This window comes from Lepisosteus oculatus, chromosome 22, assembly GCF_040954835.1.
Source record: "Lepisosteus oculatus isolate fLepOcu1 chromosome 22, fLepOcu1.hap2, whole genome shotgun sequence".
Lineage (NCBI taxonomy): Eukaryota > Metazoa > Chordata > Actinopteri > Semionotiformes > Lepisosteidae > Lepisosteus > Lepisosteus oculatus.
The window spans coordinates 7729216-7756930 of record NC_090717.1 but is presented as its reverse complement, the minus strand read 5'-3'; the positions used below and the strand labels follow the sequence as shown (position 1 = coordinate 7756930).

The window sequence follows — 27715 nt, the reverse complement described above, 5'->3', positions numbered from 1 at the left end:
TGTAATTTCTGAAATACTTCATTGTTGATTGTAAAAAAAAAACCTTACATGACCACAAAAAACCTTACATGACCATGTACTGTAACACTTAATTCTCAGTTCCAGATGTACTGTGCCTTGTCTTTATCTCTCTTCTTACTGTGCACTGCCTTAATACCCTGGTCTATTCACATTCAGAATTCTAGTATTCTCTTATAAACAGTAGTCCAAATATTAGTAGTCTTATAATTTAGGTAGCCCAGATTGAGGAACCCAAAATCAAATTAAGGCAGGACAAGAGGGTTATCATCCCTAGTCTTAAAAACCAATGTCAATTAGACTACATAGTCAGGACCTTAATTTACCATCTTGACATAGTTATAGGACATTGACTTACATGTCGTACAGCAGGACAGGTTTAGAACATTTTTTTAAAGGTTTCAAAATTCTTTATCCAGACAGGGAATGCTACCTACTGATCTATCACCACTGAAAATGGCAATCTTTTTGTTTTCCTGCATAGAGGTATAAAATCAATTCTGTACCCAAGGACTAAGAAGGCATAGTCTTGTTTAACTTGTGAGATGCAATGGTATCAGGCTACAGCGTGTTATTATATACATAATTTCAACACCTCTATTCAATACTTACACTGATAAGCCCCCTACTCATTGACTGGAAGACCTGCACAACTATACAGGTCAGTAAACCTGGTGAGATGCAGTTCTGCAGATTTTATAGGTAGCCTTAAATAATTCATAAGCAGAGAGCTGGAAAGCGTGTTAACTCTCCTTAATTAGGCAGCCGATTGATCCAGTTAACTCATTCCAACTGCGGCGGGAATGAAAACCAAAAGGCACTGTAGCTCTACAGACCTCGTGCTGCAGGCCCCTGTACTAAAGCCCCCCACGTCTCAGGCAAAAGTGGGTAGAATAAACTCCCAATGGTCCCTGACCCTGTGGCTCCTTTATTTAATGTAAATGTCCAAAAGTCTTTGAATGGCATTTATTAGGTCTCTTCATCTAAATGAGCATTTGTCTTCGCTCATCTTCTCATGGTGCTATCCAGTCCTGATCCTGGAGATCTGGTGAATCTGAAGGCTTTCATTCTAAGTCTGCTCTTGACAAGCCAAATCAATTCACTACTGACTTAACCTGACCAACCAGGGGGTAACCCCTCACAGGAAAACAAATTTGCAACACATCATCCCTTCTGGACATCTCAGCAACACACGCAGTGTGAGAGGTGAGCCTACCTCGGATTCAGATGTTCCCAAAATCAGGCTGCATGCCACAGGTCACGTCAATCACACCACTACTATCTGTAAGGGAAAATAAATACATAGTGCTCTGTCGATCAATCAAATCAGTCACTACGCTAGCCACAAAAATAACTACAGCTTTTCAAATCTTTCTCAAACCCTGCAACTAAAAATAGCAGGACTTACATATTCAAACAAGCTGCTCACACTCCTTCAGTGCCTTAATTTCACAGTCCTGGCTCCAGTACCACATATTCCATAGCAAGACATTACTGATGAAAAAACTGTCGTAAGCATTATTATTTCATCTTTCCACTGAAAAATAGATCTTGACTCCTAAAAGTACAATGTTTACTGCAACCCATTTTAAGCTACATTTCCATGTGCTATAGTTACTCAAATAATAATAATAATAATTGCTTACACTTATATAGCACTTTTCTGGACACTCCATTCAAATCACTTTACAGGTAATGGGGACTCCCCTCCACCACCACCAGTGTGCAGCCCCACCTGGATGATGCGACGGCAGCCATAGTGCAACAGTACGCTCACCACACATCAGCTATCAGTGGGGAGGAGAGCAGAGTAATGAAGCCAATTCACAGAGGGGGATTGTTAGGAGGCCATGATTGATAACAGCCGATGGGGAAATTTGGCCAGCATGCCGGGGTTACACCCCTACTCTTTTCAAGAAACACCCTGGGATTTTTAATGACCACAGAGAGTCAGGATCTTGGTTTTATGTCTCATCCGAAGGACGGGCATGTTTACAGTATAGTGTCCCCATCACTATACTGGGGCATTAGGACCCACATGGACAGCAGGGTGAGCGCCCCCTGCTGGCCCCACTAACACCTCTTCCAGCAGCAACCTTCGTTTTTCCCCAGGAGGTCTCCCCTCCAGGTACTGACCAGGCTCACACCTGCTGAACTTCAGTGGGCTGCCAGTTGTGAGTTTCAGGGTGACATGGCTGCTGGTGAGCAAGAGCTCACCAGCAGCAAATGAGCAAGAGCATTTTCATCTTTTCTTTCCAGTCTCAAATATTGTACGTTTGTTTGACAGAAACTGCCCTAAGGTACCAGTCTCATGTTTTGAATGGGAAAACTAGCATAAGGCATTTTTGCGAATATATGCAAGACATCCTTACCCAGAAAAACAAGCTCCACCCATTTTAACTCACAGCTATTGTCAGTTTTATTTACACGTTTTATTTCATATAGTGGTTTTCATGTCACTCAGTCCCTCTAAAACTACAAAACAATCACACATAGAAACAGTGAATCCAACTGCTTCAGTCGTTTAACATGCATCACGTTATTTTTTTAAAAAAAGCTTTGTTTTCCTTCTCTCGTAATTAGAGACATAATTCAGAGTACTTGGCATCTCTTGATCAAGTTACAGTACTGGCAACGTAAAGGTTCTGTCGACACTTCTCGGGGACCAATAAAAAAAAAGTCAACATCTGCCAACTCATCTTTCACATTGAAAATTACAAACCGCACGGCTATAAACTCTAACACCTTCTGTTCGTGTTAATGCACACTCACTCAAAGCAATGCTCATAAAAAACTAACTGCTATGGTTCAGGTGGGTGGCTGCGTCAGCATGCGTAGTCTGCAAAGGAACAAGTAATAGGTTTATTCCCTGCTGAAAATACGAGAGAAAAAACGCAACGTTTCGGCTGTGAAGCCTTCCTCAGCCGAAACGTTGTGTTAACTGTGCAATGCCTTAGAACTCAATACACCTCTTGGCACGATGCACTTTTGACTTGGACTACCATGTACTTTTGCCCACTACCTCGTATTTACCGGTTCTGTTTCTTATTGACGGTACAAACTATCACTATTACGTAGCGTTTTGTAATGTACTGTCTACATTGTGTGGTTTCTACAATGTACATGTAGGAATAAACTCCTCCATTCTATCATAACCTCTCCCCTCCCGGAACACGCTCTGGAAAACGAAGGTTATTTAGTCATAGCGAAGCAGCACCGTTCCCGTTAGTCTCTCGTATGCTGTATTTTTATTGGATTTATTGGTACCTGAATAAAAAACATACTTACTTTATTTATTTAGGTCTGAAATGTGCCAAGCGCGCTCCGACATCCTCTCTCCGCCCTCGCATGGTCTTCCATTTTATCCCTTACACGCACACACGTGTACACGTACATGCTACTGTCGTCTCCAACAGACAACTCCTAGCCAAGTACGGAGCAACAGCTTCCAGGACAAGTCATCCGTAAAAAAATCTGCATTATTGTTGGCTTCTGCTGCACTACAAGTTCGTACAAACATGCAATATCTCACTTTCCAGGTACGCGCCGCGCCATATTGCCGTCATCCAGGTCTGCTATTCAGAACGCAACAAGACTTCCGGTGAGGTGATGCGGCCTATTCCATTTTAAACAAGCAGGCCTGTAAATACATCTCTTTTAATCTTCGAGACGGCTTAGCCTACAAATAATACCTGTTAATTCTGCATGCAGATCACGTTGGGACATTTCTGCGGTGAAATGTCTGCTGCAATTCTCGATAACTTTCGCTCTCAGCCATTGGCGTGACCAAGAGTTTGCGACAACAATGGCGACCAGACACTACACACAGCACTTTAACGACATTCGCGATTTCGTGCTTAATTTTGAATTTGTATAATTCTGCGATACCGTCAATTAATTTATTTTATTTCCGAGATGTAATGATTAAAGTAATAATGAGAAATAATTTGAAATTGGGACTGCAGTTCCCTTTAATGGTAACCATGTACTGTAAACTGTTGCGTACAGTAAAAAACAGTAATGGAAAATATCCAGTGTTTCCTTCTCGATCTCCCAAACTAAGTTTTATAAATGACAGTAAATATTGTTATAATAAATTAAATACTAGCGGAAGTTTTGAGTGCATTGTTGATGCACATACTGTAGACATCTAAAATAGTTACTATACTGTATATAACATACAGTGCCTTGCGAAAGTATTCGGCCCCCTTGAACTTTTCAACCTTTTGCCACATTTCAGGCTTCAAACATAAAGATATAAATTTTTTATTTTATGTGAAGAATCACCAACAAGTGGGACACAATTGTGAAGTGGAACGAAATCTATTGGATTTTTGAAACTTTTTTAACTAATAAAAAAATGAAAAGTGGGGCGTGCAAAATTATTCGGCCCCCTTGCGTTAATACTTTGTAGAGCCACCTTTTGCTGCGATTACAGCTGCAAGTCGCTTGGGGTATGTCTCTATCAGTTTTGCACATCGAGAGACTGAAATTCTTGCCCATTCTTCTTGCAAAACAGCTCGGAATAATGAGGTTGGATGGAGAGCGTTTGTGAACAGCAGTTTTCAGCTCTTTCCACAGATTCTCGATTGGATTCAGGTCTGGACTTTGACTTGGCCATTCAAACACCTGGATACGTTTATTTGTGAACCATTCCTTTGTAGATTTTGCTGTATGTTTGGGATCATTGTCTTGTTGGAAGATAAATCTCCGTCCCAGTTTCAGGTCTTTTGCAGACTCCAACAGGTTTTCATCCAGAATGGTCCTGTATTTGGCTGCATCCATCTTCCCCTCAATTTTAACCATCTTCCCTGTCCCTGCTGAAGAAAAGCAGGCCCAAACCATGATGCTGCCACCACCATGTTTGACAGTGGGGATGGTGTGTTGAGGGTGATGAGCCGTGTTGCTTTTACGCCAAACATATCGTTTTGCATTGTGGCCAAAAAGTTCGATTTTGGTTTCATCTGACCAGAGCACCTTCTTCCACATGTTTGGGGTGTCTCCCAGGTGGCTTGTGGCAAACTTTAGACGAGACTTTTTATGGATATCTTTGAGAAATGGCTTTCTTCTTGCCACTCTTCCATAAAGGCCAGATTTGTGCAGTGTAAGACTGATTGTTGTCCTATGGACAGACTCTCCCACCTCAGCTGTAGTTCTTTGCAGTTCATCCAGAGTGATCATGGGCCTCTTGGCTGCATCTCTGATCAGTCTTCTCCTTCTCTGAGCTGAAAGTTTAGAGGGACGGCCAGGTCTTGGTAGATTTGCAGTGGTCTGATACTCCTTCCATTTCAAGATGATCGCTTGCACAGTGCTCCTTGGGATGTTTGAAGCTTGGGAAATCTTTTTGTATCCAAATCCGGCTTTAAACTTCTCCACAACAGTATTACGGACCTGCCTGGTGTGTTCCTTGGTCTTCATGATGCTCTCTGCGCTTTCAACAGAACCTTGAGACTATCACAGAGCAGGTGCATTTATACAGAGACTTGATTACACACAGGTGGATTCTATTTATCACCATCAGTCATTTAGGACAACATTGGATCATTCAGAGATCCTCGCTGAACTTCTGGAGTGAGTTTGCTGCACTGAAAGTAAAGGGGCCGAATAATTTTGCACGCCCCACTTTTCATTTTTTTATTAGTTAAAAAAGTTTCAAAAATCCAATAGATTTCTTTCCACTTCACAATTGTGTCCCACTTGTTGGTGATTCTTCACATAAAATAAAAAATTTATATCTTTATGTTTGAAGCCTGAAATGTGGCAAAAGGTTGAAAAGTTCAAGGGGGCCGAATACTTTCGCAAGGCACTGTACATGTTCAAAACTTTTGCACACCAGTGTGTGTACCCAAAATGTCATGATTCTTTTCATATGCTACACAGTACAAGTACTGGACTCGTATACTTATTAGACACTGCACTTTCAAATTTCACATTAAACATGACCATTTCGCAACAAATACTCTTAACACTTAAACATAGTGATTTCACTGTAATTAAAAAAATATATATTACCTTAATCCAAAAGAAACTTCTGACGAAAAGACCAGCTACTCTTCACAATCACAGGCCACAAGAAGTTTTAGAGGCTCTGCGGGTATCACTCTCCAAACATTCCTAGCTACTTTGGCAGTAATCTTGTCAGCTCAAGTTTATACAATATAAACACACTCATTGAAGTAACACATTTTAATTTATTTCACAAACTATGTAAGAACATTATAACTTTGATTGCAATGTAAACTTTAACTTACAGAATGGTAAAAACCTTTTTTTAAGAAAATATACAGTAATCTTTCCTGGATTTCAAAAGTACATTCCACATGTGGACTCCAAGCAGATTTGTGAATTTGAACGAGGCAGCAATGGGCTAGACTGTACTCTGAAGTGCTGCTGCCTCAGTCGGAGTTGAGGCACAGACAGACGCCCTGCAGGACCCAGTGGGAGGCGTGCATGGTAGTGAAGAGGTCTGACTCGAACACCAGGCCTACACCCATCGCGTTTCTTCTCATTGACGTTGTGTACACTGGTGTCCTTAATGTGTTCTGGGGAAGGAACGAGTAAATGACAATCAGCGCAACCTGTTTCACTGAACTCCCCGGATGTGCTAGCTCTGAAAGCAGTGGAGATAAAACCATCAGTACTGTAGCGCAGCAGGAGTTCACTTGTGATGCAGTTCACAAGGTCAGGTAGCCTGCAGGGAAAGACAGCTCACTTGTGCATAAAACAATGCAGTAACTGGAAACTCAGTGTGGTTTCTATGATGTTTGCCCGAGAATTGCACAAAATTCAGCTTCAATGTGTAAAACATTTACTACTGGCAGATATTACAAAAACTGTTTTGCTTGACTTCAAGTTGAACATTGTGAAATATACATTTCTTCCACAAATATAATAAAGAGCACTTCTTCTTTAGATCATTGTGATGTGCTTGTGTCTGTGAGTCTGCCCTGCGATGGAATGGTGTTCCACCCAGAGTGCACTCTGCCTTGCACCTGTTGTTTGCCGGAACAGACTCTGGCTCACCTGAGATCCTGAACTGGAAGAAGCAGTTAGAAAATAGATTGATGGATAAACTATACCACTGATTTTCAAGAATAAAGGTAAATAGTAACTGCTGGATGCGAAGCAATGCCACCCAGAGTGCGTTAATTTATCACCTGCATGTCACAACACATTTCTCAGATTATTCTTTCCGGTTTCTCTCAGTACTTGCACACAAGGTGAAAGTGAGCGTGCTTTAGGAGATTCCTCGTACCTGGAGCTTCAGGCGGTGGGATTCAATCGGAATGACCTTCAGAACGGGCAGCTGCACAACAAGCGCTTTGGGTTTACTGCGAACCAGACAGCCTTGCTCGATATCCCAGTCTGCCCCCTCCAGATACAACCCAGACACAAAGCATCCTAGAAAACAGCGATACTGTTACCCAAAATCATGAATCATTTAAACCATAAAAAAGACTTAGAGCAATACCCCTATGAGAATCTACTTCTCGATTCTTTAACAGGGATATTTACATTGATCTGGATGCGCTTGCAATTGTGAAAGCCACACGGACTTCTGCATTGCCTCTCCCTTTCAAGATCTTTCCTTTCATAGTACACAGAAAGCATGCTATAATCTAATAATAAAGGCTGCTGGCGGCCAGAGCACTGTCAAAAACTGTTGCCTTGATTGTGTTAAGATGGATTTTGATCCCTGAGTAAAGGCAGCGGGACCTCTTCAGTTGGTATGGAATAACACAGTACAATCTGATGTGGAAGATTTGAAGAACAAACATCATTTGGTCCATTTTGTGTACTTTGCCACCATAAAACACTAGGTACAGTAGGCTTACCTCTGCAAAATGTAGTATCCTCTCTATTTCTTAGAATTATTTTAAAAATGCTCTCTTTACATTAAAATGATATCATTATTGAAAATGGTATTATTCAACAAGTATGTAAAAGTCTATTATTAGCACTCTTTAAACTCCATCATAATTGCTTTTTTAAAACTGTAATTATCTCACTGGCTTTTTGTGTGATTCAAAGTGCTAAAAAGGCCATTTTCATCACTACTAATAGTGAGCCCTTTCAACCACTCACACTACAACATAACAAGGAATTCTGTGCGTCCTGTTCAAGTGGAAATTAGATGATATACAACATCAGTTGAAAAGCCTGTATAATTATACCAGCGGTTTCAGGGTTGAGAGGTGCTGTCTGCAGCGTCAGTGCAGTCCCGCTAGTCAAGAGTTCTGCAGTGAGATGAGCTATGAGGAGGGGAGCTGTACCTTGACCTGGCCTCTCGGTGACCTCCTCCTCGGTACGGTATTTGGTGACCTGAGTGTAGAGGGTGGACCGGTCTAGAGGCCAGCAGTTCTTGCGGCAGGTAGCTTGGACCAAAGCAGTGAGATAAGACTCAGGGATGTGCAGTCCAGAGAGCCACATCACATTGGGCTCTCCATCTTCAACCTAGGGAACAGGACCAAATGCAGAAGCAGCATGAGGGGTCTCATCTGATCAGGTCATAAAACGACAGTGCTTATAATTATGATGATTGTCTATTTTAATTATGGCAGGTGATGGGTTTTAAGAAATCTTCTAAAACATGGTGAAATACTGCACAGTAGTGTGAAAATACTTCCAAAAACTTTTATATATATATAGCAAAATTAAAACACTACAAGCAATAATAATATTAAAGATTAATTGGCACATCTATTTAAAAGTGGATGTGAATATTTGAAATGGAAACGTTTATATTTTTTTATCTATTCTGATTTCTAAAACTAAATACTTTTACATCTCTTTAGTATAGTCCTTAGGCTTACCCATGAGCTGTACTGCTCAAACCTCCTCTTGAAATGGATCATCCAGTTGCCCAGGGACTTGAGGGTGTCGGGTGCCAGTTTCCGCCAGATGGCAGGGATTTGACCATTGAAAAGGGCCCGTGCCACTTCGTCCAGCTCGCTGCTCATGCCCACCTCTCCAGCCAGAGCCTGGCACAGCGTGACAGATTTTCACACTTTACAGCTTTACAAATGATTTGTGTTTTAACACAACTTGACGATCAATAAAAGGAACCACTTACAAGCCAATTTTTACTGAGCTCTACGGTCACCCTAAAGAAAATTTATTTTGAAAAGCATAATAGGACTACAAAATAATAAGCATCTCAGCTGGTCTAGATCTTTTTGTAGCCTCTTCAGTCATGCTCAAGTTTTGCAAGTTAGACATTTGATCTGGATCTTTTTTCAGTTTTCTCACTACTTTAGTGTTTCCGTTCCTAGTTACAAAACTCTGAATGCATAACCTGGAGCACTAAATAAGCCATCACTACTTCTGACCACAGTCCGTGAATTTGTAGTTAATATTTTGCAAACCTAAAGCAAGAAGAAAATAAAAAAGGCTGTGAGAAGGAAAGATCAGAATCCTGAGAAATGCATTTCTAAACACTATCTGTTATTAATTAAAAGCAGCAGGAAAGTGCCTGAGAGAGTATGTCATTCCAATAGTTCACTGATACAAGCAAGTATTCATTCACTACACTGCACACCAGCTACATAAACAGCAGGTTTAAACGGTGCAGTGCGCTGCTCACCCTCTGCAGCTCAGCCAGGGAGCGGGCCATGCGCACCACCAGCCTGTTGAAACGTTCCAGCTCCTGCAGCAGCACAACAGAGGTGGGCGAGATCTCCAGGCCAAACTTCTTCCGGATCACGTCCAGGTCAAACACTCTGGGCAGCTTGTTCTGGATGTCCTTGGCAACCTGGCTGATGTACTCATCCCGGCTGATACCTCCTCCAGACTCCCCTATCAGACAGGAAAACAGGAGCTGGAGATCACCTTTGCTTTACTGAGGCTCTTGCTAGAGTGATAAACCTGAGTTAGTGTCTCAATCACTTAAATGTGACAAACATGTGACAAAACACAACGTGAACTCCATGAAGTGTTCCTAAATTGTTAAGTCTGTTCTGGTTTTATGGATTATATAGTTTGTATTCTCATCTTTCTGAAAATGTAGAAGTTTTACAGAAAACGACACTGCTTCTCACTACAGAATGAACTACGCCAATGCAGAACTATAGTAATAAAAGAGAGAAGGTCATCCTGCACGGTCTGTCTCACCTGTCTGTGGCTGCAGCTCTATCAGGTGTGTCCACATGTCCCGGGCTGCCTGGGTGTAGTAGCCAATTTCAGCATTGGAGTGAAGGCCAAACACCTCAGGAGTGTTGGCCAGAGGGAGGGATTCAATTTCCGCTGAAATATTCATACACATCACATTGTTTCTATGCATTTTTTTAAAACTCCAATAATCCTACCACTGGGAGTAAAAAAGACTTTCCATTTTTGATCAAATCAGCATACCTACGTTAGCTGAATATCTAAAGGTAAAGGGTTACTATAATGTAATTATTCTAAATGTTTATTAACATATTAATTACAACATCCAGTTCACATTGCAGGTATTAAAAATGCTAGAACAATTACAGAATTACAGTATGCACTGTTTAAAAATGCTATTTTTAGCTAAATTAAAAAATCAATGTAATAAAAAGCAACAACAGTCAAGTAAAATACTTAAAATCCTACTCATAGATCAAATTAAACTGCACGTAAACCTCACCAACATAGTTATCTTTGGGTCCAGCTTCTGGAATCTTGTAGTCCACGTCCTTGTTCTTAAAGAAATGAAAGGGCTGGAAGGTATCAAATATAAAGTCCCCCAGATATTCATCCATGTAGACAGTGAGGATCCTTCTGTCAAAGCTGTCTATGGCACGGCCTCCATACATCACCTGCACAGCGTTGGACAAAAGATGAGAGAGGTCTATGCATCATGTTGCAAAGACCAGCTTCACATGTAAAACAACAGAAAGCACAGATGAGCCCTACCTCTCCAATCAGGTACTTCAGACTTCCCCATGGAATCTTACTGTCTCCTTGATGGTAGGATTTGGTTAGGTAAGTGTTTAAGATTTCCATGCAAACCTGAAAGGGTTTTGAAAGTACAGTAGCTTTAGCAACCAGCAGGTAACGCATATGAAAGCAATCAAATCTTTAGTATCATCGTGTGCTCAGACAAGTCCGAAACTGTACGGGTCAGTGCAATGCTATGCTGGAAAAGAAATGCATGTGGACTGTTTTTTCTGAGTTATAATAAAAAAGGACCCCTCCCAATTAAATTAACAGACTATCAATGTCAGGCAATGCGTGGATGATTTTGAGGAACATGAGATGTACTTTCTTCTTCCCTGAGCAGAACAACCCCTAGATCTCAATCCTATTGAAAACTGCTATATGTACTTCAGTAACACACACCATCGCCATCACAACATCAGCTGTATACAATTCTTCTAGAAAAACAGACATTTGTGGACTATACGCCATGTCTTGATCTTGCCATGAAACAGTTTTTGCAGCTCACAGAGGCACATCGTTGTATATTTATCCAAGCTACTAGTATGTTGGTCAATGAATGTACAGTATTGAAAACAATAAGGTATAAAAAGAAATAGGCTGGTATGTCGTGCAGACTATGCATTACAAATTAATTGCTTGTGCATTAGAAAGGAAACGATACCAAATACATAATTATGTTGGCATATAATAAATACAGTATTGTACTGTCAGGCAACTATCATGATGTGCCACATTGTCTCAAGGTTACAGTACACATTGCCCAGATACAGTACAGGCAGTGTTGATAGGATAAAGGGGGCTCTTTCTAAAGAGGCACAGGAGCTACACATAATCCAGCTTCACGCGGGTTTGTAAAGACAGACGGAAAGCTAAAGAACACGCTCTTACCTGGAAGTCCGATTCATTGAAATCATAAGGCACATTCCAGCCAATCTTGCCATATTTCCTCCTCTCCTGCACCACAGCGTGGAAGAAGGCCAGCACGTACACCAGGCTCTTGAAGGCTGGGTGAGGGCACTCTGACAGGGCCTCGTGAGGGATCTTGAAGTACGTGGCTCTCATGTTCAGCTTCAGCCCGTTCGGGGGCTCTGTCACCACCTGGGAGGAGGACACAAGGCACAGGAGGTAAGACTATGAAGTGCTGGTGTCTTTCATAGCAGCTGTTAACATTGTGAAAATCAAACAGCTGAATGACAGGAAAACACATGTACAGATTTCTACAATGGATGTGTACCATTGAAGATCGTTCATCATCTACAACAGTCTAAAATTTAACTTGAAAAAATGTATCCCTTATTGAATGATGGCAGCAGCAGGTACTTTATATGTTTTGAGTTTATCCAGCATTCTGTACTTTTTGGATCTCTAATACTTTTGCAATACTAGTCCACTGGCTGCCTTTTTTGCCAACCCACCTAGTTAAGATATCTTTTCTGGAACTGCAGTCAGATGATAATGTCTTTACTATCCTTTAGCTAGGCACTTGATTTTGCTGGACTGGAAGCAGGCCGCTCCACCCACACATACTCTGGATGAGAGAGTTTTGCAACACTTGGAATTAGTGAAAATATTTACTTTACATGGTTCAATTGATACCATGTTTCACAGTGTGTCAAAGCTTTATTTCATGTTCTGACAGTTTGTAAGATAATTACATTTTGCCTTCTTTTTATCAAAATTAAGTATAAAGTCCACACTTCCAGTGATTGCACTCTAAGTAACCTCAACTTCTTCTATTGAAGACTTTTTCAGTAAATGCATCCTACAAAATACCTTGACACTATCCACTGGCTGCCAAAGATCACTGACTGACCTTTACAGCTCACTACCAACAGCCATGTGATTTTATACCATGTATAATTTAAATGTACTTCAATTGTATAACATTGCTCTGATTTTAATTTTCATTTGTTTTTACCAAATCCTATAAATAAATATGTAAAAAATACTGCATAGTCACTCTATTCACGTCAGCCTTAATTCAGAGCCACTGAAATGCTTTGGAATGATATAAGAGCATTAGAAAAGTTACAAATAGGAGGCAACAATTGCCCTGTCTTTTGGTTGCTCCAAGAATATCTTCAAGCCACATCTTGGAAGTCAATTTTGGATTTTAAAGTCAACTTCAAAATCATGGTTGGGTAGCTAGTTCCAAACGCCCAGAGGAGCGATCAAGAGCTTGAGCTACATTATTTATATTGTATTGCTCTTTATTTGTATGTTTTTAATTGCTAAAGGTGACCTCAGTGAAGTAACTCTTAAGATTATAACATTTTTTACTAAAATATTCTATAAGATTAACATCTCAGAGAAATCAGTTATTTTTCCAACCAATTCTAACTAATAAATCACAAATAACAGCCAATTAAAACAGCTAGGTTCAGATTATAAAGCCATGTGCAGTAACATTGCAGCCTTGTCTTATAAGGTACAATTGATCTTGTCTGCACATGGTCTCACTGCACATGTACAGTACCTTCAATGACTTCTGCAGGATTCCGATAGGGAAGTCCTTGGTGGGGTCAGTGGTGAGCCAGAGGCGGAAGTCTGGGTGGGGTTTGGTGATTCTCTCCAGAGACTTCTCCAGCTCCTTCAGCCACTTCACCAGCAAGTGACAGTTCTGCAGCATGAGCCACTGCCCCCGAGAAACAGCCGTCTCTAACAGCTGCAGTGCCACCTGGTGGAGATGGTGAAATAACAAGTATCAACAAGAACATTCCCATTAAAAAACATATTTTAAATAACAATGAACAAACACCCAACATCTATTTCTAATTAAAGTTTTTAAACTTTATTCCTTTCATATTGTGTGAGTACATTGGTTGTGTTCTAAATCAGAGTTTTTCAAATGATGAAGGCAACGGATATTTAGCTTCTGAGTGTTGAATAAAAAAGCTTCATGAAAGTGTAACAAAGATACAATATATCTCACATAAATAAAACACTTAAGCGTTTTATAAAAGCTGAACAGCTGGACTATGTGAGTACATGTAATGATTCTTTAAAATGTATAAATGAAGCCCAAAGATATGTAAATTTCCATATTCGTTAAACATTGCGCCTAATAAAATTTGTTTTTTTTGCAGCATCCATAAAACAGACAGACTCAGAGGAATACAAACCCTGAGTGGATCGATCAAACTATTAAATTGCACAAGCTGCCTTCCCCTCTTTCTATTCTGGTACTGACTGCATACAGCTCCTTTCTGCTTTCCCTACCATTCTTAATGAAGACACCTGATCCAGTGCTTTAATTCATCTCAACATTACAGCTGTTCATATGATTTTCAAATTAGTCCTGAAGATTATTTGGAGCTGTTGATTTATCCTGTTCTGTTTTATTTGAAATCATTGGGACATACTTCTATTGATCAAGAAAATATTCCATTATAATGAGGACACTTATACAGAACATGATAATTTACCCCAGGTGCTCTAGTTTACCCAACTGTGCCCAGCTGTCCATCCAGGAGTCTGACACTCTCGAGTCCTGTTAACGCTACAGACACGAGGACAAGCTCTGGCCTGGCGAGCTGCTGTGACTCTGATTTTTTTTTTAAGGACACTTTAACAACATATATGTCCACCAATGCAATTTATGTATTACAATATACCAGCATTAATTCGAATTTACATTATATTGTGCCCTTCTGTCCATCCATACAGTATATTTTCAGGAATCACTGTATCCCAAGAGGCTGAGGTGGAGAGTGCTCCTGTATGCACAGATTGCAGGGCAAGAATAAGCCTGGATGGGAGACCAGGAGCTAGGCAGGTCTATTTTTACAATTTGGTGTAAAAAAAATTAACTATTATGACCAAGCAAAGTCACAGTGACCACACAGTGAGCTCCTGTACCTTCTCCTGACCCTGGCCCATGGCTAGAAACTTCAGCCGGCTGCCCCCGAAGCCTGTCCTCTCTGCCAGTTTCATCAGATCGCTGGCTGGGTCCGAGCCGGGACTCAGGATGAACACGATAGGAGAGGTGGGAGTGCTCTGCTCAAAGATAGCCTCAAAACTGATGACTGGAGGCTGTACATACCTGGAGGCAACAAGAAAAACAGATAGGGATATTTTACACTTTCAGAACACACTGAAACAGCTGCTTTTTTCTCCTACAGACGAACACAAATTTTCATGACCCGGAGACTCTGGAGTCAGAGAAAGCTGTCGGAAAAACAAGAAGGCACAATGCTCTCTCAGATAGAAGAAATGTGATGAGCATCAGTGTGTTGTTGTGGCTTTACTGGTGTAAGGGTTATCCATTGGAAGGTGTTTTCTTTTAAAAAAAATCTTGCATAAATAATGAAGACAGTCCTGTAATAAAATGTAGACTCATCTGTCGCTAATTATCCAGAACAGAATTACTTCAGAAACCTGGGGATTTAAATTATAGATCAACACCTAATAGCATCAGCTTTTTCTTTTTTTCCCCCAACACCACTGGTATGAATAATTGATTTACTGTGCTTGAGATTTTTTTGGCTTCTTAAAAATTTCATGAGGAAAGCATTCAGGAGATGCACACGCCATTTGGCGACTCCATCAGGTTTGGGTTGCTGTATTTGACAGAAGTCATATATTCAAGCTTCGTAGTCAGAGTCAACCTATGTAACTTGGTCTCCATGCAGCAGGAATTATGATTATGAGCTATTGTGAGATGCTCTCGCTGGGTTCAGGCGGATAAAGGATACGAGTGTCTGTGTGAAAGGAGGGTGACGCCCTGTGAAAATGTCACTCACTTTTCCCCCATGGTCACTGTTACATAATCGGTGACAGCGCGGTACACACGGTCCACACGAAAGCAGCGCAGCAGCAGCAGCTTCTGGAAGGCTGTCAAGACCTCCTTGTATTTCAGGGGGAAAGCGGCTTGTTCTGGCCCATCTAAATCATACCACTAGGATCCAATAAGACAGACAAAGACACCAGATGTCAGTTCAATGGAATACTGATGTAACAACAAACAAACATAAAACATTCTGATACTAGTACACATAGAGTCCTCTCCACCTCCTTTCCTGGTGGCGTATTTTTTATTTACAGTAGTTAAGGGACCAATGTCCCTTACATACATCTACAGTATTCCAGGAAAATGCACATTCTTATTCCATGTTAAATGTAATAACTGTTCAACTCCTGGGAAAGAATACACACATACTTCACATATACATGATCTGAAATAAAGCTCACTGACCCATTTGTAGTGTACATTGTTCACTCAAAAACAAATCATTTCTTCACATCAAGCAAAGAGAAGAGGGATGACAGTATCCTGAGAGATCATTCGCTACGATGAAGTAAAAATCTTTATATTTAAAGGGCAATTATCTGTGAGTTGTATTTAACAAAGTGCTGATCACCTACAACCACAACTGATCACAGTCTCATTTTCAGGACAGGAAATGTGTCTCACCTAGTTGGACAGCCTCTCCCTCTGCTCTCACCAAACAGGGCAGAAGTACAACATTCTGCAGCCTTGCGAGACGCGGAGGCACTCACCGATTTCCACTCCGCCTCGTGCTTCGCCAAGTCGTCGGGCAACGTGCCGAACACCCCGGGGAACAGCTCAGCCAGACGCACAATGTCCTCCCAGCCCTGATCCGGCAGCCAGCTGCAAGGCTTTTTCCGCTTGCTTTTCTCCAGGGAGAGGTTTCCTGAGCAAAGAGGGAGACATTAGCCCTTCAGCCATGTAGCTTTCATCTGTTCCCTACCGATCTGTTACACGGCCCTCTCGCCAATACCCAGCCAGCCTCATCCCAAACATAAGGCAGTGTCCCAGCAATCCCCTTCAGGACTGAAGCAGCATATACCTGCCCTTAATCCAGCTCTATCACCTTTATCCCAAGGACGGAACTAAAGCCCATGCTTTAAACTTAGACCCTTTTAACTTTGTAATGTAATGGATGTTTACCTCTGCCACAAAGTTTTTATATGACACCGCTAATTGGCCTAAACGTCTCAGTCCGTTTCATATCATATTAGAAACACAGGTTGATTTTGAATGAGAATTAATGGTTGATACATTGTAGAGTGTACAAACATGCAATGTGCAGTAAAATATGTATTTCTGTGAATAAATACAATGCTGTTCGAACTCAAATGCTGTAACATTAAAAGCTGTTGATGATAACGGAGTTGAATTACAATATTTTCTGTAAGATTATTGGCATGACAAAATCCTGTCAAACCACTGAAAGATAAGGTGTACAATATAGCTATTAGCACTATTTACCATTTGATCTTAGGCTTAGAGCTACTGTGATTGCAGCTATAGACATGAACGAGATATCAGAACACTTGTCATTTAAAAAATGCTGCCTGCTGAGCAATGCAGAACACTGCAGCAACATAGCTGAGCAGCACTCAGGACAAGCTGTTCATAGTGATTGGAGAGTTTTTTTTATTGAAAGGCTGGGATCATTGCTTACTGTGTAGTCAATCTGTGAACAGTGAGCAATCTCCAGAGGAAGAGAAGAAACCCGCTCATCATTGATAAACCACACTGACGGGTCAGGGGGAAAGTGCCATATTTTGACTGAGCATTTTTAAGAGGCAATCACAAACCAACGTGTTGTTTTTAATATCCAAATTTTTAACTTTAATAAAACATTTAAGAACCATGCAGTAACCCAAATTCCAGACGACATTTAAATGATGCCTTTTGCTTCTCGGTGCTTTAAAGTAAATACAAATGTTTATCCAGGCCACTTCAGAGGAGCTGGTCACGCTTGCAGTGCTGCCTCCGTGTGGAAGAACAGTGACCTACACCTGTGTGGACAGCCTTGGGGGCTGGAATGTGAGAGGATACATCCCGTTGGCAATGCACATGCAGGGGAGCTTCAGTAGCTTTGTAATGAGGGCGTGGAGATGCCAATGCAACAAGGAATACAGTCCCAGGCTGCCCTGTGCAACATACAGTACACAGCCTCCCACAGCTGCTTCAGCAGCAGGAGCCGGTATTGCTGACCCAGTGCATAAACTGTGCCTGGAATGTGCAGACAACAGTGGGGGAATCTTTATATAACAGCACCCTTCCTGCCTGGAGAACGTCAGGCTTCTTTAAACCCAATGTGTGACTGTCTCTCATATAATAACCATGTAATATAACTGAGATTTTAAAAACAAACTCTGGAAAAAACTACATTTCTCAAGCAATTAAAATATAAAACAATCCAGCAGAAATAGCAAACAGATCACTTTCTTATTGTTCTTACCAGAAGCAGAACAATTTAGAAAGTGAGGTTCATTGACCCTGTCTGCTTTAACAGGGCCATTTCTGGCTTGCACTTGCAATTTCCTGCCACACCTTTTAAGCCCTGATTTTTGTGGCTGATCCATGTTTGTTTGTTTAACTTTTAAAATGTCTCTCTGTGAGTAAAACAGCTGACATGAACGTTAAACAGCCTTTGGCAGTTAAAGCAATTATAATTTAGCATGAAACTATATTGTAAAGCAATCTACCCTGCATAGTGATAAAGGATGCATTTGTTTGAATCTGGAAATAATGTAAAAATGCACTATTGATCTCTCTATACAAGCACTGCATTGCCACAGCTGAAATCTTGGCAGCTGTGTCTATTTTAAGGCTATTTATAAGCCTCTTTGAAGAAAACAATAAAAAAAATCTTCCTATTTTAGATTCAATTCTATAAATGAACCCTAAGGGAGAAAATCAAGGGTGTCTTTAAAAAGAAAAGCAGTTTTGAATAAAAACAGAAAACCATTTCCCCCTTTCCCTAAAATCCTCATACTAAGTTGCTGCAGATAGGAATAAAAGTAACCTTCCTCTAAATGCATATTTTTCTCCTGTGGTTTTTGTGTTTTTCGGAGCATTTGGTAGCACATTAGCAGCCTGTTAGGTTTGGTACCAATGTGTTTATGTGTCCCAGGAGGACTGCGAATTCTGTCTGAGAAGGCCACCACTTCAGCCTGTGTAAATGCATTTGAGACCCCACGGGCCAAATCTGCTACTAATGCACGTTCCAGATCTGAATAATGCTTTTGTTGACGATTTCCTAGCTATGATCAGCCTTCAGGCATGATGTCTTTGGTCTTCAGGCCTTGCAAGACCACAATAACCTTAAAAAAACACTTGCATTCATTTGCAGACAAAGTTTATATCAAATATATTATTGCTCTCTACAATATACCCTCTGCCCTGCCCTTATCTGTTCACTTTTGTGAGTTTCCTTCTCTGCATATTTTTCATATACCTATAGTAATTTGTTTTTTGTTGCGTTTTAAAAATGTAATAAAATGTGGTTAAATATAATCTGCTAATTATTTTGAGTGTAATAATCACATTAATCTGAGTTTTATACTGTATGTAGATATTTCATGTCTTGTGTTATCCATAAAATTCTCATCCTAGACACCAAAAGTCAATTCTTATAAAATATCCTGCAATATAATTACTATCACATGCAAGTGTATAGGCAGATCACGTCCACATTAAGTGAAACAGAAGCAGCTGTAAGTATGGTGATGGGAGCGTGGACAGCCCTACCCTTGAGGAAGAAATCCAGCTCTTCCTGTGGTGCTCTTGCCTCTGCCTGCTCTATTTTGATGGTCATGTTAAATGAGAAGAGCAGTTTGTGCTTCTCAAACAAGCCTGTGAACAAAAAATATTGCAAAATATTATCAATGTAGCTTTCTAGTAGAATAGTAACTCCATTTATTACCAAACAGACTAATGATGGATTCCTAATAACATTGACATGCAAGGACCAATCATAAAATAATACAAATATTAGTAGTTATTAATATTACTTCATACTATATTAATATTAATTCATTGTTAAAATACAGATATCTATATTTTTGTTTTCCCATTTGTGATCTAGAAAACAATCAAAATATTTTTTAAAGCTTGATTTGTAATTTATGTTTACCACTACTTGCAACAAGAAGCAAGAATATGCTGCAGGACTGAAGAGTATACTTTCAAAATAACTGAGCAATGAGCTCGCACCGTAAATAGTTTTCTCTTAGACTGACCCTGACACTAACCAGTGCAGCCATAGTTATAGACGTTGTGAGTGAGTGTGTCCATGATGTTCTTCAGTCTCTTGACCAGGATGGAGTCTGGCAGTGACTTCCGCAAGGAAAAATCAAAAACGTCCAGGTAAGAAGCCAGGGAGTACTGGTACATGGTGTTCACCAGCGCCATCTCAGCCAGCACGAAGAATAAAATGGCACCTCTCTTGGCAGCAGGCCTGTAACCATCACGTAGTTTGTCAATGTCAACTGCTGTCTTCTCTGCCAGTTTCAGTTTCTCCGACACCTTCGAACAGCAAAACACAGGAACAAACTCAGTGCCATTAGGCATGGGAAAACCGACTTTTATTGCCTGCATCAATCAAAAAAACACCATTACTCTCTCTTAATGAAAACCCAAAAAAATCTGTTTGAACTGGTTTCACTGCACAAATACATTTAACAAACTTAATAATAAGACCTTCATTCCCTGAATTTACATTATAAGTTTGCTAGAAACTCCAAGCAAAGGACTGAAGGAGATAAAAAAGAAATGAATGATTGCAGAATTAGCTGTTAAAATCACCATATTTCTCAAAGAGTAAATATATTCTAAAACTGTCTCCACTTGAGACGATCTACAGTATGTGAGAATTGATTTTATGGCCAGTTCTGGCATCCTGACAGGAGGATTTACTCACTCAGATTTCTCCAACAAACCCAGCAATATAAAATGGCGCTAAAATTAACTTGTAAAACAAACAGGTAATCATAACCCTTGTACATAACACTGAATATTAGCAGCCTGCCAAATTAATGGTAGGATTCCCAGAGTGCCAGCGGGTGGAATGAGAATTCGGCGATGTGGTGTTGTGGTGTTGGTTCGGCCGGTGCAGGACTCACTTCGGTGGCCTTGGACTTGGTCTCCTCCAGGGTCTGGACCAGCTCCACGTTGTCCAGCATGTTCCCAGTGGAGGTGGCCAGCTCCCGCAGCAGGGAGTCCTCCAGGTCCTTCAGCAGCTTCTTGTTCTCGCTCGTCTCCTGAATCAGACGAGCACGCTGCTCCTCCAGCTCCTTCCTCTCGAAGCCCACAATCACACTGAGCAGCTGGTCCTCCAGACCCTTCAGAGTCACTGCGTGCAGAACAGGAGAGGTCCATTCACAACATACCAGCCTTATTTGGGGAGCTGGAGACCATCCTACAGACTGACTACTCAGGACCTTCATGCTCACTTGCATGCTTTTTATGTAATTCAACAGTACATGAATTACAGAGTACAATATCTGAGTCCAGGTTGACTAAATTTAAAACTGCTTTATTACAATCTCCTTAAGAATAGCATGATAAAATTACACTTTATGCAATCTAATATTAAGATCACACTGATGTACTAACTCAAGACACATGCTAAGACTCCTTAATGGTATTGTACTCAACACAATCAAATTCCAGGTTTGAGTGCTACAGTATCTTGTGATGCTAGATTATTTTTTAATACCTGTGTAGTTAATGACCATTGCCTTTCCAAACACTGAAGGGGAATATTTTGGGTTGGCCAGTTTGGTGTTCAAGTAGAGTTTAAAGTTTGGGTCGTAGTCCACTTCCTTATCACCAAGCACAATGATCTGCCGACCCTGAGCTCCTTTAATGTTCTTCTCGAGGACATTGTCGATCACGGGATCAATGTACTCATCAACGTCTTGGAACAGGAAGGGGAAGCCATACTTGATTGCCATTTCTAGCTGCTTGAGGAAATCTGGATCATTGAAAGAGGAAATCTGGAACAAAATAGTGATATTCAAAACTTCTCAGGAGAATCTTTTGAACACATGCTATGAAATTCAATGTATATTGATTAAAAACATGATTATATGAATGAAATAAAACCAATCTTATAAGGATTTATAGAACACTACAGAATGCAATACTGACAAACCTGCACAAAGTGCCTCTTAGTGAGGAATATTAAAATATTTATAATCTTCAGGTATTACAGCATTTGCTGGTGGACCTGACAATAATATAAAAATCTATCTTACAAGATAGGGTGAAGAATGAGATACAATTAGATTGCACTTGGTGAAATTCAGTCACAAAAAGTGCTTTTACAGAAGGACATACAGCTAAATGACATTTTGCTAGCGCAAAAATCTTGACAACACAGGCAGGTGCTTCCTCCTATCAAGAGGAATACATTCTAATTTCTGTATGAGATTTATGTTTATAACTGTTTATTCTTCTTCTTGCTCTTTCCTGAACATATGTTCACAAGAAAAAAACTACTGCACGACTTATAGCACTCACTGGCTGTGACCATAATTCCCCAAGGGCATTGCACAACTGGCAGAACTCCATCATGGGGTAAGGTTGGCATTACTTAACCCAGGCTCTCCCAGTTCTCCAGCAACTCCCTTCCTGGGCACCAGCAGGCTTACGTGACAGTGAGAAATGCACCACTCCTCCGAATCGTGCAAATTCTCCTGTGGAAGGTGCCAAGTACCTGGTAATGTGACCAGTATTAAAGGACCAATGGCTCTGCAGCACAAGACAACAGCTGCAAAGAAGCAACTGGCAGTTCTACATTGAGTGGGGATAAAATTAAAAACACAAAAAAGACAAATCAGAATGAAAGGGAATATACAGTCACAGCACACTTGATTTGGAAATATTTCTTAAGGCCATACAGTCGATGTACCTTCTTAAAAACTGGCATTTGGATTTGTTTTGTACCTTGAGATTGTTGCGCCCTTCCTTCTTCTTGATCCAGTTCAGGGCTTGCTGCTGGGGGTCAATGCACATGGGAAAGCGGCTGGCCCGTGTGGTCAGGATGCCGTTCTGAACCGACAGCTCGTCTGGCGGCAAGCCTTCAGAGCCCCACCTACACAACAGCACAACGCATTTAAAGTAATGCATGCATGCTTAGTAGGGTAGCAAGGTGGCACAGGGGGTTAGCATGGGAACAACTTCGCAGAGGTTAGGCCTTGGGATCAACTTTGGACCTGGGGTGCTATCTGCGTGGAGTTTGGATGTTCACCCCATGTTCCTGTGGATTTTAGTCGCGTGCTCTGCTTTCCTCCCAGGGTTCTAAGATATACTGGTCAGTTAATTGGCGTCGAGGTGTGAGCATGCACGTGTCTGTGAGTCAGCCCTGCGATGGACTGGCGTCCCCATCCAGGGTGGACCCTGTCTTACACCTGTTGCTTGCGGGGACAGCCTCTGGCTCCCCCATGTACCTCAACTGGAAGATCGGTTAGATAAAGGATGGATGGTTAGTAGTAGGAATAAACAAGGATTGCAGACAGTAGCTACAGAGAAGAAGGCTCCACAGCTGAAAAGTTGTGTTTCTTCTCTTTTCAGCATGGACTTGTTCCTTTGCAGCTATAGGGAAGGCTATGGTCTTTGACCAGTAATGTTTTTTAGATTCTCTCAGAGTTCATAAAACTGAGTTGAGTTGTATGAATCAAGATGTAAAAAAAAGGCAAATTCTGCCATCTAGTGTAGAAAGATATCAACTCTATGAGAACTCACTGACAGATTGGCGTTGATTTTAAAGCTTAAGAATTAAATGTATGTTTTTTTTCCTAAAAAATAAAGATGACTAGCAAATGTAACTGCCCAAGTTATATAATGTTTTTTCTTTTTTTCATACACCAATAAAAAGTAGAGGATTTTCTAAAGAAACAGCATTCCATAATATCATCACTGTTGAAATACAGGACACAAAGCTCCCTCCAGGATACTGTGATGAGGCCAATTAGTTGCACGGTAAATTGGAGGCTACTGGAATTCCCATTGGAAAGCTCAGAAAATTCTCCTGTTAGTTATATTTGACAATGATGGCTGCATCTAAGAAGTTGCCAGCTTCATTACCGGCGATGCTCAGGGGTGCCTGCCTTCCCGATTTCCCGGCTTTGCGGTGCTGGGGGAAGAGTGTCAGCATGCGAGTGCCACTGCCCCGCGGAACACACACCTGCTGATCTCCACCTCGTCGGTCAGCAGGCTCTCGACGCGAAAGGGCTGGCTGACGGGGATGCCCCTCTGCAGCACATCCTGCTGCCACTTCTCGTACACCATCTCTTTGCGGAAGTCCCAGCTGAAGGCCCCCTCATAACTGAGGAAGGCGGCACAGATCAGGCAGTCCCCCAGCAGGCGGACCCTCTTCTGCTTCAGCTCTTCCAGGTCATTGGTCCACCTGAGAACACACAGCACGGGGAGCAGGTATGGTATAGTTAGGTTTTATGCCGACTATATCTATTTTTTTTTAAAAAGGAAATCCACCGCAGTGTTAAATCTTCTTTCAATTGAGGTTTAAATACATGAGGTCTTCTAGATCTGTTCTGAGTTTTTTTCAAATGTTACTCAAAAGCCCTCAGAGTCACCTTTAAATCATAGACAAAACTGCGTGCTACAGCACTGTGATGAGCTCTCCATGCTGCTTACCGGACATTCTCAGATCCCAGTCCTGAGATGAGCTTGTCTGCGGCGATGAGCCGCCTCTCCATGACCTCTGCCTCCGCCTGCAGCTGCTGCTTCTCCCGCATGGCCTCCTCGTACTTATCCCCCAGGGCCTTCAGCTCCCTCTGGATGGCCCCCAGCTCGTTCTGGATACGCTCTAGCTCCCTCTTGCTCTGGAAAAAGTTCTTTTCCAACCTGGCCACCTAGGAGTACAGCAGGAGAATCAACAATCGCAAAACATTCGAGACTTGAGAATCTTCACACACCGAATTCAGCACATGTGGTCCATCTGTGAATCAAAGCTTTCTCCTTGGTGATTTACTGATCTATTGTTGCATCTAGCAATGTGATTTAGTTGTGAAATTATTTTAATAAGTGCTTTTATCCAAGATTTGTACTTTTTATAGCCCTGCAAAATAAAAATACAGATAGTCCAAAGGAAGATTTGTTGCAGATTGAAACAGTGAGCCAGGCATTTCTTTTATAGCCAGGTGGGATCAATTACAATTTTGCTACCGGTAATATACCTGTATATCTGCATATGGTAGGTTCCTTTACCTGCTCCTGAATTAGCTCTGCACCAGCCCATCCATTTTTATATTGTGTAATTAATACAATACCAAACAAGCCAATTCTACCTTTTCTCTTTTGGGTTTAATTTCCTTGGCTACATCGCAGTATCCCATTACAGCTTCCACAAACTTCAGCATTCCAGATCCTGCTTTGCTGATGGCTTGCATTTCTTCAAAGGTTGTGTTTAAGTTCTTTAAAAAGCCTAAAACAAAACATCAGCATTACAGAAGGATTTACAATTCGACACCAGCAATGGAATGCAGTCCTCAACTCTTGGGACTACCTTCTCTAATAGTAGAGAAAACAAAGTTAACCGAAAATAATCTGAGTTTAAGATATTCCATTAGAGCCAAGTTTATTATGTGTATACCACAATTGTACTTTTGTTATAGTAGAGAAACTGCTCAACCACCAAGGTCACAGTTGATCTTCACCTGAGGTGCAAATTCATAAAGCTGATGGACAAATGGACTGGGAAATGTTCTAGGAGAAGCACATATGAATTATGATCTTAATTTGTATTCAGATACTGTAGCTCTATGATATCATTTATAATCTATTTTGTGGGAAATTGTGGTTAGCATTTCTAATGTTAACAATGTTACTGTACCTCTCACAACTTTGACCTGTCCAGCACTGATGCCATCACAGTCCATCTCCATGAGGGATCGCAGGAAGTTGGCCTCTGACATCATTCCTTTAGCACTCTTCCAGCTGATCTCTTTATACCCCCTCATGACCAAGATACACTCACACACTACCTGGACCTGCTTTGGTGGTTTGGCAAATGATCTGTAAAATTTCAATTCAAGAAAACAAAAAGACAAAGTAACATTCATAAAACTGCCAGGTATCTTTTTTAATATTCCTACAGTTAAGCTCTCAGATAGACCAGGGAGGTGTTAAAGACTTATGGGCAGTGACGGTTTCTTTTCCTCTCCCATTTTTAAAGTGGGCAAGAGTGTACTGCACACAGGAAAGAAACGGACTATCACAGCACAGCAACACAAATGAACCATTTCTGGACCCTTGAAAATATAAATACAACAAATAAAACAAACAAAAATACATTCATACTTACATTCTCCTTCACCAGATGCATAAAAACAAAAAATGTCATCTATGTGAATGGGTCTCAGGTAACAATTTAGCATTGAATTAGGTTTTTGCACCTACTGAAAGACACCTTCTTTCTTTCAAAAATGCCTATCAGTATGTCAATATTTACACCTTCTTTGTACACTGTACATTGAAATTATCTCAAAACAATGCAAAACAATGATATTTCAATTAAAAAAAACAGTAAAATGAACCACATCTATTAAATATAAAGCAGTTTAAAAATGATAGCTATTGAAAACATAAAGGCACTATTTATTTTCTTGAAAAGAAGTCTGTGGGATGCTGAAGTGTTAGCATCAGATGTCCATAACAGTGTCTTAGAGTGCTACTGTGCGTAGACTAGCCTAGACCACTGCACCTGATCTCCGTCACGTCAGACTTGTCCAGATCCTGCAGTGCCAGCCTGGCTGCCTCGAGGGCGGGCAGAGCCTCAGCCAGTGAGCTTTCTGCATCCTTCTTCTCCACCGCGATCACCTTGTTCTGCTCCTCAATCTCCACTGCCTTGTCCTCTGCCAGCTTCTTCTTCTCCTCCGCTGTAGGTCAGAGAATGGTTTATCTCACTATTAACACATTAAGCATCAGCACCTGCAGTTGAGGCTGACATCATTATCCAAAAAGCCAGGGTGAACACAAAAGAGGGCGTTAGATGTGGCGTTCATATATTCAAGATGTAATCATGAGATGCTGTTCTCATAAAATACTACAAACAACCTTTCACCATACATACTGTATATATGAAAGTGTTGTGATGATGGGAATGAACGTTTTGTCTATAAATGTAATGAACAGTATATTCTGTTTGCAGTTTGTCGTCAGGTTCTTCTAAGAAACAGCTGAAGGGGATCCTCAGATAAATTACCTAATAGCAACCAAACAAGTTCCTAGAATTTTATAACAAAGTTGTGCTTCAGTTTGTAAGGCAGAACGTGTACATGATGTGGGCCATCGAGATATGCTGTGGGAATGGTCATAGTTAATTTCCTCAGCCATGGCCTTTGGAGTATAATGTTGATCATGCACACTTACCAACAGCCGTGTTGGTGGAGATCTCCTGGAGCAGTATCTCACAGGCAGCAGATTTCTCAGCTAACACCACTTTTTGTTCAGCCAGCTTTGTGTTGAGCTCTGCTAGTTGCACACTTGCCTCCTTCAGTTTATCCAAACCCCCTTCCAAGCGTTTACACTGTCCTGAAAGAAGCAGAGAGTGCAAAAATAACAACACGCCAAATAACAACGCCATCTAGAGCATAGGGATCTGTGGGTGTGATGAGAAATGGTTCGTATTTTGTCTAAATATTTACCCAGTATATATTGATCTTTCTCTTCAAGAAGTTTGGAATACGTGCTGATGAAGTCCAGGTAGTTCTTCGGGGTCACGTAATTGCTGCGTCTCAGTTTCTGCAAGAACTTCTTACTGAATTCCCCAACAGACCCATGCACCATGCACACATGACCAATAACTGCTTCAGAGTGCTGAGATGGGATCATTGGATTTTCACCTGTCATCAGGAATGTCAATTAATACAGTGACTCTACAGGAATGTGTATTATACCTTCAATTAAATTCCCCCCACTTGATACATTCTCTTCTACAGTAAATCTGTATCTCAACTGTGTTTGACATTCTTACACTACAGAAAACATTAACAATTCAACATGAAAAGA

At 41.0% G+C, this 27715-nt stretch overlaps 1 protein-coding gene across 1 annotated transcript in view; it reads right to left on the bottom strand.

Moving 5' to 3' along the window:
- Positions 1-6189: 6189 nt before the first annotated feature.
- dnah10 (dynein axonemal heavy chain 10) overlaps positions 6190-27715 on the bottom strand; it is a 48474-nt gene continuing 26948 nt past the window's right edge. The window contains exons 55-79 of the mRNA XM_069182090.1: positions 27352-27549; positions 27077-27238; positions 26409-26583; positions 25539-25720; positions 24994-25130; positions 24341-24558; positions 23871-24092; positions 22631-22778; positions 21399-21678; positions 20803-21032; positions 19933-20206; positions 19430-19534; positions 16423-16577; positions 15666-15820; positions 14782-14965; positions 13400-13600; positions 11812-12021; positions 10897-10992; positions 10628-10799; positions 10129-10260; positions 9602-9813; positions 8832-8999; positions 8292-8472; positions 7274-7419; positions 6190-6560 (exon numbers count right to left, since the gene is read on the bottom strand). Of these exons, the coding sequence (XP_069038191.1) occupies positions 6414-6560; positions 7274-7419; positions 8292-8472; positions 8832-8999; positions 9602-9813; positions 10129-10260; positions 10628-10799; positions 10897-10992; positions 11812-12021; positions 13400-13600; positions 14782-14965; positions 15666-15820; positions 16423-16577; positions 19430-19534; positions 19933-20206; positions 20803-21032; positions 21399-21678; positions 22631-22778; positions 23871-24092; positions 24341-24558; positions 24994-25130; positions 25539-25720; positions 26409-26583; positions 27077-27238; positions 27352-27549 (4490 nt within the window). The 3' untranslated portion in view covers positions 6190-6413. The remainder of the gene's footprint in view (positions 6561-7273; positions 7420-8291; positions 8473-8831; positions 9000-9601; positions 9814-10128; positions 10261-10627; positions 10800-10896; positions 10993-11811; positions 12022-13399; positions 13601-14781; positions 14966-15665; positions 15821-16422; positions 16578-19429; positions 19535-19932; positions 20207-20802; positions 21033-21398; positions 21679-22630; positions 22779-23870; positions 24093-24340; positions 24559-24993; positions 25131-25538; positions 25721-26408; positions 26584-27076; positions 27239-27351; positions 27550-27715) is intronic.